Source organism: Anguilla rostrata, chromosome 12 (assembly GCF_018555375.3).
Source record: "Anguilla rostrata isolate EN2019 chromosome 12, ASM1855537v3, whole genome shotgun sequence".
Taxonomy (NCBI): domain Eukaryota; kingdom Metazoa; phylum Chordata; class Actinopteri; order Anguilliformes; family Anguillidae; genus Anguilla; species Anguilla rostrata.
In genome coordinates, this window is record NC_057944.1 from 18,755,754 (window position 1) to 18,774,687 (window position 18,934).

An 18,934-nucleotide genomic window follows, 5' to 3' on the forward strand; every position below is an offset into this window, starting at 1 on the left:
TTGCTATGCGCTGAGTTTCATGGAGACAGTGCTCTGAATTAAAAAGAAATACATTTTTGTATTTCAAAGTAAGCAGAATGGTTCAAAAGTCAAATTCTACAGAATAGAAAGAGGTCCCATGAGGCTGAGCTCTTTGAATGACAATCAGATATTCACCCCAAAGCATGTGCGCACACACACACACACACACACCCACCCTGAATATTATACACACGCACATTCATGCATACATAAATAGCCCCATGCACATACATCCAAAATTACTCAGATGCAGTACAAATGCATCAAACCTGTATATGCAGAAATATACACAGGTCCACACACTAACTGACTACACAATGAGGTACGTATGCAAACACACACATACACACAAAACACAATCTCACTCTCTATCTCTATCTATTTATCTCACACACACACACTGACACAAGCAAACAGCTGCTGAAGACTGACTGAATTGAATGAAACTGAATGAAAATGAATTGTTCTCTTTACTGAAGTGGTAAATGATGGGTGTAATTGCGAGTGAGTGTTGCCTCATTTCATTTCTTTTGAGATCCATTAGCTCAAACAGGTTGGAATAATAAAATATTAGGAAAAAATAAAAGAAAAACAGATTGCGCTTTCACAGCCGTCATTTTACAAGGCATTTTTGAAATCGCCATGCATAAATTCAAATATTACCAACTGCACGCCTGTTTTCTTAATGCAGGATCTATGGGGACCTCTACAAATCTAAAAACTCATTCCTCAGAGATTCTTCTCCTGCACAAATAATTTGCTTTTTATAGCATATACATATCTTCTACAAAGCACAGCTTTGGGGTAAATAAACTAGCTCTAATGCAATAAGGAAAAACAGCATTTGAGCATGTACTGCCAAATTCACACATGGTAGAGTATAACCAAACTCTTATGTGATGTTATCAACAAAAAGATTTTCCTTTATTTAGCAGGCACAATTTTAAGAACTGTAACATGATTGGATCTGAGCTGTCATTGGCCAGAGATAGAAACTGCCAGCTTGTGGAAAAATGTATATCTTTTAGACTCATTGATGAGTGTAATGGGGGGGGGGGGGGAGAAAGCACATAATGCTTAGCACAGGTGAATATCACAAATTACTGAATATCACCGTTTTATTATGTATGGATAAGAAGACAACACAAACAGTGATATACTGCATACTCATTTACGAATAATAAAGTGCGAGAAATGTTACATGAAAACTGAGTAAGGTATAGTTCACAGTTCTCAGTACAGTTTCATTACACAGTACCCATTTTGACTTTGAAAATCGCAGATGGAAGTGCAGTACGTACTCGTTGTTGATGAAAGCATACTTGTTGATGGCCTCGATGACAGACTTTAAGGTGATTTTGGAGGTGAGGGTGTAGCCGTGCTGGACCATGGGTTCCCCATCAGGGCCGTCCCAGCAGTCGACTGAGAGTGCAGAAAGAGAAGGTGCTTCGTTAAGCAGCCAAACACAGTACATCCGCTGCACAGCCTTAGCATTCAGGCAACAGTCGTGGGCTTGACACTACCCACACGAGCTATGACATCACAGAATGACACGGGGCTTCGATCAACAGGGGAGGCACGGTGACCCCCGGCACTGCCCACCTTCCACGCAGCGGCAGCCAGACTGAAGGACCCAGGCGTACATGTCGGTCTTGGAGTGAGAGAGCAGCTGGTCTCCAGTCAAGTAGGTGTTGTGGGACGATGCGATGTAGTAGTTGCAGAGAGGTTGGTCCATGTCCTGGTTGATCTCGTGGTGTAGGGGGTTGAAGACGTCACAGGCAGGACTGCGCATAAAGTTGGTGAAGCCTGGAGGAGAGCCAAGAGGATATGGGGCCGTGATATTGATGGGAGGGGGACAATCATATATCCTCCACACACACACGCATGCGCACGCACACGCGCACACACACACACACACAAACACACACTCTAATGGGGACACTCACATGAGAGAGCAGCCCAGTTGCTTGACATTATTTGAGCAAGCGTGTGGCTATGAGCATTCAAAAGGAGCAAGCAAGACTGTCTCGTGTTTGAAAGCTGAGGTCTGAACCAATGTAAATTTAATATTAAAGCATGCATATTAAAACAATGTAACTTGATGCTTAGAGAGTAGGCACATGCCATTATAAAAACCCAGAATGGCCTGAAATGCCTTTCTAATGCTTTTAGTGCACTGGAAAATTAGCAGTTTATTTATAGCTGGGGTGTTAGATTTAATCTGAACTGTAGAGAAGATAATATGGGTTTGATAAAGGATGATACTGAATAACGTTATTTGATACTGTATTTTTTTTTACATTTAATACAACATCCACCAGATCCAAAGGGGGAGATGAGAGAAAGAGAAGACTCTTGATTGACTTGATTCATTGATTCATTTCAATTAAACAGTGATGCCCCTTAGATAATTTTAAAAGTAGCAATACTACCATCACCCACCTCAAAACACGGGTGCACAAAAAGTACTGGTCCTTCATTAACTAAGGCTTTACTCAGTGTAAACATGACAACAATGGATTATACCCAACAAAATATCCATGTTAGCAAACAAAATATTGGTAACAACAGCAACAAACTTATCTAAAACCAAACACTAAAGAAATAAGCTAAAATTAAATTAAATTTGTTATGTAGCTGTGAAAGTCCATCTGTGAACCTGTGTGCCTGCTTGTGCTCCACAAACACAAACAAGCAGACACAAGAAACAGACGTGCATGAATACACACAGCCCCGCTGCGCTTTCCCCCATCGAGAAACAGCAGTCATAGCAGACAGCACCAATTTCACCCTGCCTGTCCCCAGGCCAGTGGGATAGGATTAACCACAGACCCCCCTCTGAAGGTCTGATGAAACTACCCTGATCCAATAAGGTTCAGTTCTGACTCGGTGCACCCCACCCAGGGTTAAACAGTCTTGTCAGGTTTCACACAACCCGCAGTGTTCAACAAATCTTCTTTCAGAATGAAATCAGCCATCCTTCAACCTGACTGCAAAGCACCACTACTTTCACTATCTTGTTCATTTGCAACAAAAGAGGCTTTGCTCCAACTGGACATACCATATGTGGGGTCCGATCTGAATTGCAACATCATGCAATAGTAAAGTGCGATAATAAATCCCAGAGAAGCACCATCCATACTGGAGTCGACCAGTGAACACAAACAAACCACCATATGTGCCACAGTGAGAACCAGCTTTATGCTTCTGCTAGTCTTCGGCAAATTATTTAACGGTAGATCCAAGCTCTTCAGGAACCAGAAAATTGCTCATTAAAATTTTATGGGCCAATTAGAAAAAAACAAAACTGGGCTTGTAGATTCCAAAGCAGACAAGGTGAATGAGGTTTTTTCAAACCTGCTGGAGAGTTTTGGAATGGCTACAACAGGCAGAACACAGGGGCCTAAATGGAGGCCTTTCCCCTATCAGCAAAGACCATGAGAGGAAGGTGGAATTGGAGGGAGACACAGAACAATTGCCCTGTACATCTTCCACTGACAAAATAATCAATTCTATATATTCAGTTAACAATATTTTATTACTTAAGATTGCAGATGTCATTAATATGATTACAGTGTTTCCATTGTATGTGATCTCTGGATTAAATATATAGCTGTTCTGTACTAATTATATTATGCTTTGCCAATGTTTATTGAATGCATTTCACACCAATACCGCATAATGAACTGGCAGAGAGTGACAGAGCATAAAACTCCATTGAGAGAGAGAGAGAGAGAGAGAGACAAGACTGATGCTTACCTTCAATTCCCATGACACAGTTCTGTTTGTTTTCGTCTGAGACTTCAAACTTATCAATGACATCCAGACAGTACTCTGTGGTCACGTTGGCCATCTGCAGGGACACAGAGGGGGAAACAAAGGCTTATTTTCAGAAGCTGCCTTTTAGAATCAATATGAAAACTCTACGCACAACCTGCCAGGTAGAGCCACTTTATCACTAAGTGAAGGGAAGCATGACAGAAGGATTTTCAACCAAGAGGCTAGCATTGAATGAGTGAGGATTCAGGAATCCCTACTGGAGCAATCATTTGTCACCAATGGATCAATAACTTGATATTGATTTCATGTGGTGGAAAGTCTTTCAACTGCTTCATAAACACAAGGAACAGCATATGATTGGTCCACCCATTTTGAGATTTGTGGGGCCTCATTCTGAAATGTCAATGTTTTTTTAATTTATTTTAACCAAGCATTGCATGGCTTTCAGTTAGTTTATTTTTTTTTAAAAAGGATTTCCCCCCCTGGAAAGCCCACAACCTGAGGGCATTTTCATTTGGACAAATTGAGCTCCAGAGACAATACATGGCAGTTCAGAGATGGGATAATACAGCGAGTGCCTCAGGGTTGACACTAATGGGAATTACTCCCTTTAAATAAAGGCTGAAACAGTGAGTTACCAAAGAATAATCTGCAATAACAATCATTTATTTAAAAAATCTGGGTGAAACACCAAGTGCATACAGGTAGATCATTGGAGGAGCAGATCAGACAGATAGACAGTTTAATGGATTAAACAGAGGCATTCTTTATATATTAGCTTAAATATTTATGTGTAGTTGATTCATGGAGCTACATGTACTCTTTAAAACAAATAAATGTTATTTCAATTAAATCCTGGCTGTGACTGACAATTACTTATTCCCTCTTTCTTTTAATACGCTCTTATGATACAAATGAATCACCGGTTATCATGATATCACATGCTACATGGTTAACATGTACTTCATATGTTCCATTTATGTCATGGTGCTGCTAAAGACCAGTGATATGATATGCTACTGCTGTCGTGACCAACACGAACCTTCTGCTCCGTACGCAGAAAGTTTCCTAGCTCCTCCGCAGTCAGGTGGTCCTTCCTTTCGCTGAAGGACATGAGCAGGAGGAAGAGATCCCTGCGCATTGACATCATCCTGTAGAAGACACTGAACTCCTCGTAAGTCAGGGTGCCCTGCTGGTCATCCGTATCCGCCTCCTGAAATAGGTAATGGGAAGTGATGTGAAGAGGGTTGCATTGTGGGAAACAATCAGCATGAGACCAAATGACAACAATAATAATAATAATAATGACAACTTTATTTATTCAGCACTTTCTTGTAGATACAGAAAGAACTTTATTGACATTTTAATACAGAGTGAGAAAATACGATTAAAGCCAGCTTTTAGAAGGAAATATCTGACTGAAATCATGGTAGCTATAGTATTACCATAACGTTATGGCCATGCCAAAGGAACATCTGGGCAGTGGAATTTGCCATTTATTCAGTTAAAACTCCTGCTGGCCGACAGTTTCCAACACTTTATTGCAAAAAAATTGTGTTACCCTTGCAATGTGTATGAATACCATGCATTAATAAATAATGAAATTTTAATTGGGGCTGAAGCTATTAATAGATTAATCAAGCAAATACATGTACGTCAAATTTAAAACTTAGCAATGAACCTTTACAGAAATGAATCATGTTTAAAAAAATCAACTCCACATTATAAATTAATGTTAATTGGAAATCACATAAGGAACATGACCACAGAACATGTTTTTCATAAAACATTAAAAATTAAATGTTAAATACTGTTCACATTTCACATTTTTCATACTCCATTCTCCAGATAAAGCCGACATGCATCCAATAAGACAGAATTTCTAAACAATGCAGTCTTCCCATGATCAGTCTAACAGAAGTCTGGAGTTCTGACGATAATAACAACAATAATGACCCAGTGCAGTGCCGCTGGCAAGAAACTGCACATTATTACTGAAGACCAATCATACATTTTTAATGCTGGACTTTCAATTATCAAAAGTCAGCCTATTAATTGGTACACTAATGGCAGAAAAAATTATGAAAAATACAGTCAATAGGACAGCTTCATGAGATAAATATAGTCTTTTCCTTGTTTACATCTTTGCAGTATAATACTGCACTCTACTGACCTCTCTTCTTGCTATGGACCAATGTGAGTTGACAGAGAAAGCCGTGCAATTCTCCTTTAAGGCAGAAGCTTTACGCTAGAAAGTCCTTAGAGGTTTGCACCATTCTTCTCTTGCTTTCTTAAGTACTGCCCTAGGATGCGGAGTAGTGCTCAATACCAGCTATTTAATTCAGTCTTTTATTCCCTGAGTCTTTGGGATTACTGAACCTTCAACAAAAATTCAATTCCCTGTCTTACTAATGACATCTGAGATGAACAGGATACCATTACCAAACGATGAAGAGTGTAATCCACATGTAATAAGCTATGGATTTTTTTTGGATATAAGGAACCTTGCGCGTGCCTTGGGATTAAATCCCTCATTGACCTGAAACGCAACAGAGCCAATATCTACATTTTGATTGATTGTAAAAATCCAAAACTGAGAAATGATCAGAACTGAGGACAGCACTGCAAACACTTTTCTGTTTTTTCTAATAAATATGCAGATAGTAGCTTGCACCTTGCCAAAATACCTAAAATGTCTTGTTGGCTTGACAGAGTAGGGCCATATGTACTCCGTAAGAGTTGATTTAACATAGGAAATTTTACTGGGAAAAGGTGACCAGCAATATCCTTGAAAATCTGTGTACAATGTCAGATCCTGGCTTACTCATTGGTCTCAGGTTAGCAGTAGTGGTCTAACACACTTGCTAGGAAGGAGACTTACCTGGAACATCTGCTTCACCTTTCGCCGTGGGAGGTTCACATTCATCTTGTGAAGAAGTTGGTAGATCTCCTCGATATTCAGGAGACCATCTCCATTCTTGTCTGCCTCTTCAAAAGTCTGTTTCATCCACGTGACATATATTAAGGAAAAGTACTGTGGACATAGTGAGTCTGAGATTATCAGTGGTTCCTATTTCAGGGACCGACTCGGCTTGGCCACAGTCATTTGGAAGGGTTCACACTGAGAGTTGGTAATACTTCAAATACATTATTTGCATTACTCCAACAGACATTCATAGACTCTAGTGCATTAAGATACTTTGTACTGAGAGGTTGAGCGGTCATTGTCGCATTACAGGCAGTTCATACTCCAGCCAGTTAGTCATGGAGAAAGCAGCTGACTGTAATGCATGAAACCACTGGGCATAAAAATTCATATCCTCTGTGGAATATGCAATTTAAAAATTCAAGTAATAAAACAGGAAATTCTTATGGACAATGTTTAAACGGGACCGTGAAAGCATTCAATTTTCCCATGAATGATGACCGAGATCTGGAGGCCTGGAGTTTGTGATAATAATATCCATATTCTGGAAGTGAAGGCAGAAATGTTCAGAAATGTGAGCGTTATCAAGGGAGGGCGGGATTAAATTAGATTAAGCAGAGACATTCCTCCCAAAGCAAGCCATTGCAAGCTGGAAAGCCATTTGATGTGCGAGGGTACATATTCTGCAATGGTGAGCAGAAACTGTCCTGAAAGTCACCCAGACTGGGCTGAAGGGCTGTGCATGCAACTGCGGAGTGTAGTAAGCTTGGTGACCAGGGTGGATGATGACTGCTTCTTTGCAGGACACAGCAGAAGGGTGACCCTATCTACCTGGACTTTTGACTCTCAACTATTGGCTGTTATTCATATTTTGCTATTGCAAAAATGCCGAAGAACTGCTATGTTGTATATGTGAGAATGTAGTATTTTCTTTTTTCAGATTAATTTCCAGGTTCTTGTGTTTTGCATGGTTTACATTTTCATACAAATAAGATACATAAAACGGTGTAAGAAATCTGAATGTCTGAAAGGGACTGAGCCTTATCACTGGCAGGGGAGGTTTTGGCACTGTCAGTTTCATCCACGGGCCGCGCCTCTATTGAAGGCAGCCAGAAGGGAGTTGGAGAAGGAGCTCTAAGAAACTGGGTCAGTATCTACTACAAAGCATTGATGTACAAAACTGCCCCTTTCCCTCTGTGAGAAAGGATATTGGTCATGGGTGCGTTGCCTTTTAGCCAGTGAGTCCTCATCGCTGATCCCGGCCATTAGGTACCTGAGCCCTGTCACCCAGGTGCGTGCCTCCTCGGGCTTGGTGGTCACCAGGTCCAGGGACTCCATGTGGTTTCCATGGTAAATGGTGAAACAACAGCCGGGGTCAAAGTTTGCGTCTGCATGTCGGTGGAAGATGTCTGACTGCCGGCCCTCAGACACCTTGTACAGAGAGTCAATAGTGACTGCAAAGGGGAGGGAGGCAGGGCACAGTGAGAGCAGAGGGGTGAATGACAGGCCAATCACATTTACTTGAGGTAATTACAGGTCTATTTGGTCAGTTAGATTGCTAGAGATAATAATACAATCACAATCATTATTAGGAAAAAAATACATCCAGAATAAATCCTGAAATAAAGGACAAAAAATTTGGACAGCAGGTGGACTGATGTTGTATCTTACTAAAATACCCTCAGGCTTTGATTCTTCCTATTCCTCTGAAGACCTTCAAATGCAATCCACCATAATCACATTATCATTTCTCATGCGTTTACATCCCCTTTGTGCTAGTAGCTCTGTACTGTTCTAGAAAGAGCCAGTTGCCTGTTGACCATGAGTCCACTCTGTAGCTCCAGTAATACACTCTCCACGTTAGTGACAGCTAATCCATACGCCATCCATCCACACGTCAGCCATTTAAGTGGCTTTCACACATGAAACACAGAACTTTGCCTTATTAACTTTTCTGCCAATCTAGTGGCTTCTTTTGTTCGCACTACAAAGAACTATCTAGCATTTCAACAGGTCAATAGCTCTCACACATGAAGTGCCAATACGGATCTTGTGAGAGGCGAGGCCGGATATATCATTAAAGGTATGCACTTGAGAGAGTGCGTCACTTGCCAATATAAAGCAGTCTGGCGCTTATTAAAGTTAGCATGAATAAGGCACAAAATGATTATGTCACAGCCTAGTTTTTTGTGACTGGTTCACCTGTGTCCAAGTAAGAGTGTAGTAACATTTGGTGTGCTTGATCTGGTAATGTTGCAGCTTCTCACTCAGGTAAAAACAGACAATTTCTATAAATGTTACTTGGCCTTGAGCCAGCAAATTAACATGATCCAAAAATGCTGTATGCTGTATGTGTGAAAAGGGATTCAGTGAACACTCATAAGCACAATCTCACAGCTACATTTCCCATTAATATGCCATATCGACACCATGAAATTAAAGGTATTCAGCTATTTACGTTTACATGATTGAACATTCTGAACCGTGTCCTGTCCTATGCTAAAACCGGGCCTCTCTACCAGCCACAGCTTTTCATTAGGGTGAATCGAGAAACACAAAACACAGCAGAGAAAGAAGATGGACCTTTTAACAGCTAACTCACAGATCACTTAAAGAAATCAAGAATTTTGGAAAGTTCTACTGCATTCATATGCATAGTGAAGATTTCCTTTGTTGTCCTGAGATGACAAGCGCAACGGTCCAAAGGTATGCAAAACCTGGATGGCTATTGTGGAGAAAATAAAATCAGGGTCTTTCATCAAATTCAAATGTGTTTCATTATCTATGACAGAAGCTTGTTTTTCAAGAGCATTGGGATGCCATTCAGGAAGCTATATTTATTCAATGTCAAAGCTGATTAACTCTCTAGGTTCATGGCACACTTTGTATTGCTATCCCTTTCACCAAGGCCAAGATCATCCTAATAATTTATCTTAAATGGAGGTACATATGAAAGAACTGATATTATAAACAGGTTTTCCTGATCAGTTTTTCTTGGATCTCAGCATTTCTATTTTAGAGAAAAGCATTCAAAGCTGGAGACAAAAGCATCAAATTGGGCTTTCACACTTCTAATTTTAAAATCTAATCTAATTTCCAGATTCGCCATATGTCTCCCAAAGCAACACCACCACCAGCGACAGCAGCAACAGTGGCCCTGATTCTAAGCCAGGCGATGAAGGGGACTGTTTGGTTTTTTTTTTTTTTTTTTTAATCATGCAAATGGTGACATTGTAAGAGGCTTATCTTGTTGTTTGAGCAATGCACTATTATGTCAGTATCTCTCTACAAAAAGAGAAAATTAAAAACAACAAGCAGAAAAAAGCACAGCGCCACTTCTGCTCTAGCTAAGCAATAATCCACCATTAATATGAGGTCGGGTCAGATTTAAGAACAAAAGGTTTAGCAATAGATCCAGGGAGGAGACAATTAAGCACCAACACCAGGATCTGATTGTCTGGCGAGCCCAGCAACAGAACGGCGGTTTGGTTCTTTTGTGAAAATGCCACAAAATCAAGTTATGGCATAGATTTTTATCATTTCACACTGTTTTTGATGTTGTCAAAATACTCAACGAGCTTGTTCTAATCTGAAGCTTGTCAGAGCAAAACAGGTTAAGATGTAATTGTGAAATGATGCATAAAAACCGTAACACTGTTTCAGTGCAGACACAGAAGGGGCGTGGCGCCCTGGGCGACTTACTCTTGGCCTTCTCGCTCTTTCTGGAGGGCCGCCATCGGATGCAGGACCGGTGCTCGTCCAGGTAGAAGAGCCGCACCAAACCCTTGGAGCCGTTCTTCAGCTTGACCATCTGGGTCCCCGACTGCATGACACTCATACATCGCTCGACTGCAACACACACAGAAATGGGGACACGCGTGAGCCGCGCACATGGATAGCACCTGCCAGATGAGGGCGCCGCTGCAGGACTAAAGAGACATTGATCTTGCTCCACTGTGAGATCTTGACCATTTCGACACGGCGCGTCATCGCATCCAGCTCACAATATGGCCGACAGCCCTGCTTCCATGGGCGCTGCAAGCACAGTCCAACCACCTTGTTTCCAATGGTGCCAGTGTTATAAATGGGCGATAAACAAGGAAGGATCCTTATCGAGCCACCATCGCAGATGGCATCAGTGGGGTACAGTGGTAATACAGAACACAGTAAAGCATCAACCTGGGATTGCAGATAAAAATCCTGTTTAGGAGAGTTGGTATTCACAGCTATTTCGTCTCCAGTCTGGAAGAGGCACACTACACAACTGTTGACTGTCTTTCTCCAGGGTACAGCAGCATTGCCCCACCAGGATGCAGACCTGCAACCAATCTTGTTACAGGTCCATTTATTTACTTCAGCACAGTGTTTGGGAGCTTACACCACACTGCAGTGTTCTGATGCAACCTCTCTGATTTTTTGTGCAATACACACATGCTAACATTCAGGCATCTGAAAAGGCAAGCTGTTCCCATCATCATGTGATTCTCTCAGCTGCATTTCTCAATCGTGTTATGCATGCTGGTTAAACAAATACAGATGCACCAATGCTCATGATAAACAAACAGACTGCACTTATGTCATCCATCACATACAGCAGCATCTCTATCTGAATCCTGGTTAGGAGGAGTCCTGGAAGTTGGGGGAGGGGCTAGAGATACTGAGACTTGTTTGGCCCCACCCCTTCCATCTTAAAGCAGGTTGGAGGTTGCGTGACTGTCCACAAGAGTGCGAAGAATGAAACACCAGGTGTGTTATAGAGAAGAGCCCAGATTTCCCACTCAAAACCCACACAGAAACGAGCAGGCAAGCACATGCACATACACACGTGCACTCTCCACATGCCAAAGGGGCCATCATGAAGCATCTCCATATGACCACACCACACGAGGAAAATCTGCATATATAGGATAGGACAGCGTATAGCCAGAGGCGGATGACAGAAACGGTTGTGCACGGTACACAACATTTACCTTTTTTCTGATGATTCCATAGCAAATCTCTTATATACACACACCTCCTGGAATATGGTTTGCGATGCCTGATGAACTCAATTTCTTTGGGTTTGGGTTCTGCGTTTTAAAGAGTTTGGGTTTTAAAGAGTTCAGCCACTTCTTCCAAGTGGCATTTCTGCTGAAAGTAAATAAGCAGCAAGTAATGGTGGAGTACTGCTCCCTACTAGTGCTCAGACCACTGATCCAGACTGCAGCTCTGACCACTGCTCCACACTGCTGCTCTGAGCGTAGCAGCTAACCCTAGGATGACATCTGAAGGAGCAGGTGGGTGGGAGGGCGGGGGGGGCTCATGTCAAATGAACTGGCAGTAACTCATTAAATGAGCCTCCAATACTTTCCTGAGCTTTGTCAGGAATAATAGGGAATACAAGGACATCGGGCAAGATGAAACAATAACAATCAGTAGGGATTTGTGCACCCTCCCAAACTTCCAGCGATTGTGTCAGCATGAATCTTGAGGATTTTACGGAAAAATTAATGTGACAATATAAAAGAGGCTATTGACCACCACATCTACTGCATCACAGAACATTTCTCTTACTGGCCTTGGGGCTTATGAGGCACAGAGGCCAGTAAAGCACACAGTCTCCACAGCAGGAGGAAAAACTGCAGAAGGAAAAGCTGAATATGCAGGGACGGGCATTTCTGAACCCACAACCATTCCACAAAGCTGTCAGAGGCTCCCTGCGGCTTTAAATTCGAACAATGAGCACATTACTACCGATCAGTTTAGGTCAGGAAAGCGAATAGTAAATTCGTGCTCCTGATCCTCTCTCGTCTGTGCACTGCCACTGCGCCATTGTCTGCAGACAGCACCCCCACCAGCCTGGCCCAGTTCTGCTATCTTCAGTTGCCAGATTGGGGAAAATCCCATTTTTAAAAATGCACGCATGAAAGAATGAGGTTTTTGCTCATTGTATTCCATTACCAGGGGCACAGGACACAAAGAAAACAGTTCAAAGTGCAGAGCTTCTCCGTTATTGAGTGAAAATAAACTACAGTAGGATATATATTAAGACAAAAAATTGCCAGTGAATTAAACATCTAGCGAAATGGCAAATCGACAAAAGAACTGGCCTGAAGCAAATGATGAAAGTAATGGAAGCACAGACGTGGATGTGGAGGAAATTTTGGACTGCTTGATCCAGATTTCATCCCCAGCGTTCAGCTGCCTGACCAGAGTGGGGGGCTCGCTGTGGGATCAGACCCTCAAAAAACCCGGCTTCAGTACTACACCTCATGCAATGTTCATTTTTAATAAGTCTTTCTCTTTCTGAAAGATTCAGCACACCCTTTTCTTCTGCTGCACACTCACTGTGAATAAAATATACAGTGTGATATTTAACGGCGCTCACTTCACTGGATTCTTCAAACGTATCCATTTATTTTCATTCTACATGATGTCAGGGAAGCTTCACCCTGTGGTTGAAAACCTCCTTTAGCCACTTGTCATATCGCTTGCATCCCAGCGGGAACGTTAGATCTTCCTGATATCTCACCTCGCTTCCACGCGGCGCTTGTTTAAACTGCAGGGTTTTCGCTGGTTCAGTGGAGGGTTAGACTCCACTGTGTCCAGATTTAGAAACGGCGATAGCACCTCCTTCACACACATCTGAACCCGAAAATCATACAGAATTCACAGACCACAGCACCCCTACCTCACACGTCAGTACACACACTCCAGCCCTACTCCACACACAAATGTATCGCATGGCTCAACTGCAGTCTCTAAGTGTAAAGAGAGATCCTCTCAGCACCACTTTCCCTCTCACCTCGTACAGACACCCAACTCCCTCCCTTACACACCCATTTACAACATCTCTCCATTTAGCTGGTACAGATGCATCCAGATGCAGATATGCATCTTCTCTGATATGTTCAAAAACAAAATGACCGGCACCATAACTGAGAAATTTACTTAATGGCATCACATTAGACTCCACATACATTCACGCGACTTCTTTTTGGATACAGTATTGGGACTCTTCTCACATACCACACTGAACCCACTGAACAAGAACAGAGAGCATCATATGGAAAAGCCATTTGGAACAAACAATTTACTGGAAATCTGTCGCTAGGCTCAGTCGCATGATGTGGCAGGCTCATTGTTTCCAAATCATTTCCCCTACTGATTTCCTGAATCCCACTGTCCCCCGCCATTCAAATGGTTAGCCATGAGATCACTAATCAGTAACTCGGATCAGTATTGTAGCTCAAGTTAATTACAAAAAAAGAATCACACATAAAAACGTTAAGAAAATCAATACTCATGACACCTATTAACCAGCTGATTATTATTTACATTATTAAAATAATTAGCATTAGGCCTATTCATTTTCCTGCCTAAAAGAGTGAATTTATAAAGATCTTTATGCAGGTCCATTATTTAAAACTGGAGATTCTTGAGGAAAATCGCATGGCTGATTTTCTTAAAATGTTTTTATGTAGGGGTGAACGTTTTAATCAATGATAAACCTATGTCAGTACCATAGACCTGGGCTACAGAGTCGAGCCTGTTGTGTAGCTAATATCCAAGAACAACTCAGCATCCTCCGGAAAGAGCGATTAGACTGAAAATTGGCAAGGATCAAGCCCCTCTCTATTCTGTTTTTACTTAATCTGTGGAGAAAATGGCAGCTGCCACAACAGGGCCTGTGAACACGAATGAGAATCAGGGGAAAATTGCAGCCTTCACCTTCCACGCGTTTTGGTTTGCATGCAGGGAGGAAGCCGTCACACTTTCCCCCAGTGACACCGTAACAAGCCGCACCACATGCCTCCATGCTCTCCTCGCCAGTGAGAGAGCGGATAACACAGCACTCATTCTCACTGAATTAAATAAGCCTATGTCTCTAAGTCATTTAAAATGCACGTGGCTCAGTTTCAGACCACAGGTACCGTGCGCAAATATTTTTTTCTAAACATTTTTTTGTATGAGGAAAAAAAGAGAAAGCAGATATCAAAAACCCTGTGCCATTATCTAACAATCATGACTTCAGAACCAAAGTTATCTACTTAAATGATGCTCTGTTGGAGCCCCTTTGGCCAAAATAAATTGGATTGATTGCATTTCACACGTTCAGCATGCATGAGATAGGATTTCTACAGAAGTAATGTAAAGGTGAAACATTACCATCCTGAAAGGGATTAGAAACCATAACTGCCTGAGTAGAGCAGAGCCTCCTTCCCTCCCGCTCCTGCCTCTCATGGCTGCCAGCTTCTACAACGATCACTTACAATACATCACACACAAAACTATGGTGACACTCCATTGCTTTCTACTGGAGGACCACCACAATATTACATGAAACAATTAATCTGATCTGAATGACTAATGCATTTAACTTGTGAACACACGCTAAAATGCTGAGCAGGTGAAGTCTGACAACAATGACACTTATTTAAATCGATGGTATGAAATCATTATTTTTTAAATCTGTTTTAATTAGTGCAATAATCATATTGCTTGGGGGTTCTTGACCAAAGCCCTGAATCTGCTCCATCACCCAATCCCCCCTAAAGTACCCCCAACACCTCTCATTACCCCATCGCTCTCCACCTCATTTAAAGCCAATTAGCCCTGTGGGGAGTAAACCTTCACGCCCGATTACTGCTCTGCCTGCCCTGGGACTCACACAGAGCACCGTAGGTGCGGCCCTTCTCATTAACCACACACACACGGGGCCCAGAGGGAGCAGGCCACTACAGGAGAGAGGAGCGCTGTACCTTTTGGTGTGCGTGCGCGCTATACGTGTACCCGTTCAAGAGTGGAAGCAAATCTCTGACATCACGTTCAAGTCTTCCACCTCCTCTCTGTGTGTACTATTTTGCATCATTCTCTGTGACAACACGCATCACACAACGCATTAACCTGCCAACCCCCAAGGGGGCACACGCACCTGCGTGTATAGTATGCATCTGTGTGTGTGTGTGTGTGTGTGTGTGTGCCATCATGCATATGTAAGGGTGACAAAGTAAAGAATTCAGAATACAACATAAATCACAAAGCTGATTTCAGGTTTCACCTCAGCTAACCCTGAATTTTAATTTGTGTGTGTGTGCGTCCGCGTGTGTGTATGTATTCTTTTTTTCTTTTTTGGAGGGGGGGGGACTTCACACACTTATCAACTCTGGCAGCGTCAGACAAATTGAAGATGAAAGAGCACCGTGCTGTGGAAGCACAGAGGAAATCAAACGGAGGATAATTAGGTCATAAAGCTCCTTTCTGTGAAACCCAAATCAACAAAGCCGGCTCTGCCCCAAACAAATGTCCCACAAACAATGAGCAGGGAAAAAGAGCAGCGTAATGGAGCACACACCTGTGCCACAAACACCACCGCTGCCATCATCATCATCATCATCATCATCATCACTGTCATCTGTTACTACCAGCGAGCAGTAATGGAGCAATATCACATCACAATAAGTACATATATAATATATAAACACACACACATAAACACACACAGTGATTTCACATTTATAAGGATATAAGAACACATTAGTGTAGATTAACAAGAACAAGAACAGCAACACAGTGTGCCCCATTTATCTGAATATATATGGACGTAGCTATAAATATTACTTAATGTTATATTCTTAGCCAGATGATCTGTCAGATCACGTGATGCAGTGTCTGTACACAGCACTTTTATCTGATTTACATTTTCATCCAGATTCAAAGAGCATGTTGCCACAGCATAGATAGCCTGTCTCATTACAGGGTACAAACAGCAGTTAATTAAAACCCAATAAACACACAAACACACACAATACACAAGCACGCTAACACACATTCATAACACACAGACATGTGATGTACAAACACAAAAATAAACATACCCACAAATATACTGCAACACGCACACACACACATGGCATGCACTTGTGCACACATGCATACACACACACACACACCATCACGTGAGCACATTCCTATCTAGAGGAGTTATAGTAATGTGGTCTGTACTGCACTGTACTGTCTCAAGAGGAATCTGCCGAAAGGCTTCATAAACACACAGCTCTAAAAATAGCTCAGAATCTTGTGGTTACGCTGGGTTTATGCTGCGTTTAGTGCCATCTGTTACAAATGACTGCTGTGTGCTTATTTTGATCATATGGACGTTCACAACATTCAGTAGTGATAAGTCAGCAAAGAAACCGACCAAACAACATTGTTCCACATGGTAAATGTATTGATTTTTGTTTAAAACCTTGGACTGCATGACTGACTTTTCCACAGCAGTGTTGGTGGGTAGACCGCTCAACCAGAGACCTGACTGGGCTGACAGAGAAGAGCAACAGAGCAAAGAGCAGCACTGGCACACACACAAGGAAGCGCACACACAGACACACATACACACACATTAGTTCAAAACTGCACAAGTACACATATACACATATATAAACAGCCCATATAACTGTCAGTTGTGTGCATGCATACACAACTATTCAATAAAACCAGACAAACACACACACACACGTGTATAGAAATACACAGAAATACATTGTACACAGATTTAAAGCCCTATACATATCCATCCCCCTACATGTACACACAACTATCTTATAAAACCACACACATACACACACCTATCTGATATAAACACAACCACAATGTATGGTAATCCCCCTATCAAAGACACACATTTAATAAAACACATTGCACGCATGCAAACACAAACACACAGACCCAAACAGGGGCAAGCGCACGCTCGCCCTCTCTCGCACGCACCCACACGCGCCCCCACGCGCTCTTACCGACGTGCGCCAGCCTGCACCTCTGAGGCACGGCCACGCTGCCCCCCACATGGTATATTCGCTGGGCGAGGAGCGAGGCCGCGGTGGCCGCCGCCGACCGCTCTAAGGCGGGCCGATGGAACATGTCCAAGTGCTGCTGGGAAGCTCCGCGGAGGGCGCCCGTCCGCGCCCCTGTCCCATTACTGAATAACCGTCCCTCCTGGATCCGCTCAAACTCCCTGACTGCCTCTCCTTCTCACATCCCCCCCACCTCGCTCGCTCCCCATGCCTTCTGGTCATCTACGCCCCCCCCAACCCCCCCCACTCTCCCTCCCCACTCTGCAGCTGCACTCACCAGGCCCTTTGAACCTTTGTAGCTGCGCACAACATGGATGGGGCGAGGGGCTGCCCCTTTAATGCATTGTTTCGAGAAAAAAAAAGAATATATGCGATGGTAATGCAGTGACCAGATGCGCCTCGACAGTCAATCTGGTTTGAGTCGGGATGTAGCCATAATCTAAGCGGTGATGACATAACATGCATCCAGTGGGATCTTGGCTACATGGACATGACTTCACTTCATCCAGTGCCAATGCTACTGCAGCAGAAATATCAACAGCAATATAACTTCAGTATTAATAACTTTAAGAAAATGCTTGGAAGCAAGATCAGTTTATCTGGAATTTAAGACGGTTATGATAACTAGAAGGGATTCAAACTGTCTTTGCCATTGCCGTAATTATAGAAGTCAGACCTGGTATGAGTGATTCTCAGGTGACCTTAGTGCAATCCAGGATCAAGATCAACATGATTACAGTTTATGAACATTTATGAACAGAGAGAAAAGGACCTTTCATATGAAAAAGGATCCATCCACTGCATAATTCTGCCAGAATGGTTCAGCATTCAGTGCAAAGACTGGTCTCGCAAACTGCACTCACCCCCGTTAACCTGACCCAGTTGCTTAAATGTCTCTCTCTCTCTCTGACTCTGTAGAGACTGGAGATGTGAAGAAATAAGCTCAGCCAGTTATGAAATTGAATTAGCCCACTGCGGTTCACTAACCATTATTTGAATGATGGTTAAATACTCAAAGAGATGAATATGTCGTGCACTGGCTGAAAGATACATAATCTGGATTTTTAAATTTTCAAATGAACCTTTGCTACCACATACCATCATCGTGGATGATCAGATCATTAGTAAAATCATGGACATGCAGTAGGAAGCACAAACACGCACACAGGCACAAGCGTGCGCACACACACACACACATGCACACACAGTGTGCATCACATATATGTATACATAGCTCTCCAGAGTATGCTATAAACACAAATCACAATGAAACCAAATTTCACTACAGAATGCAATAATGGCTGTACACAAACTCATAAGAAAATTTTTGAAAATAAACCACATGCAAAGAGAGACCATAACAACCTAATTGAAC

At 42.4% G+C, this 18,934-nt stretch overlaps 1 protein-coding gene across 8 annotated transcripts in view; it reads right to left on the minus strand.

The window, feature by feature from the left end:
• plch1 (phospholipase C, eta 1) overlaps window positions 1-18,934 on the minus strand; it is a 67,860-nt gene that overhangs the window by 26,662 nt on the left and 22,264 nt on the right. For 4 of the 8 annotated variants that reach the window (XM_064303554.1, XM_064303555.1, XM_064303556.1 and 1 more), the window contains 7 exons: window positions 10,430-10,576; window positions 7,938-8,181; window positions 6,683-6,812; window positions 4,844-5,014; window positions 3,781-3,874; window positions 1,624-1,827; window positions 1,323-1,443 (listed from right to left, as the gene is read on the minus strand). In XM_064303554.1, the coding sequence (XP_064159624.1) occupies window positions 1,323-1,443; window positions 1,624-1,827; window positions 3,781-3,874; window positions 4,844-5,014; window positions 6,683-6,812; window positions 7,938-8,181; window positions 10,430-10,576 (1,111 nt within the window). Of the gene's footprint in view, window positions 1-1,322; window positions 1,444-1,623; window positions 1,828-3,780; window positions 3,875-4,843; window positions 5,015-6,682; window positions 6,813-7,937; window positions 8,182-10,429; window positions 10,577-17,502; window positions 17,729-18,934 lie in introns of those variants that run through there. The other 4 variants (XM_064303553.1, XM_064303552.1, XM_064303559.1 and 1 more) reach the window with 2 other exon arrangements.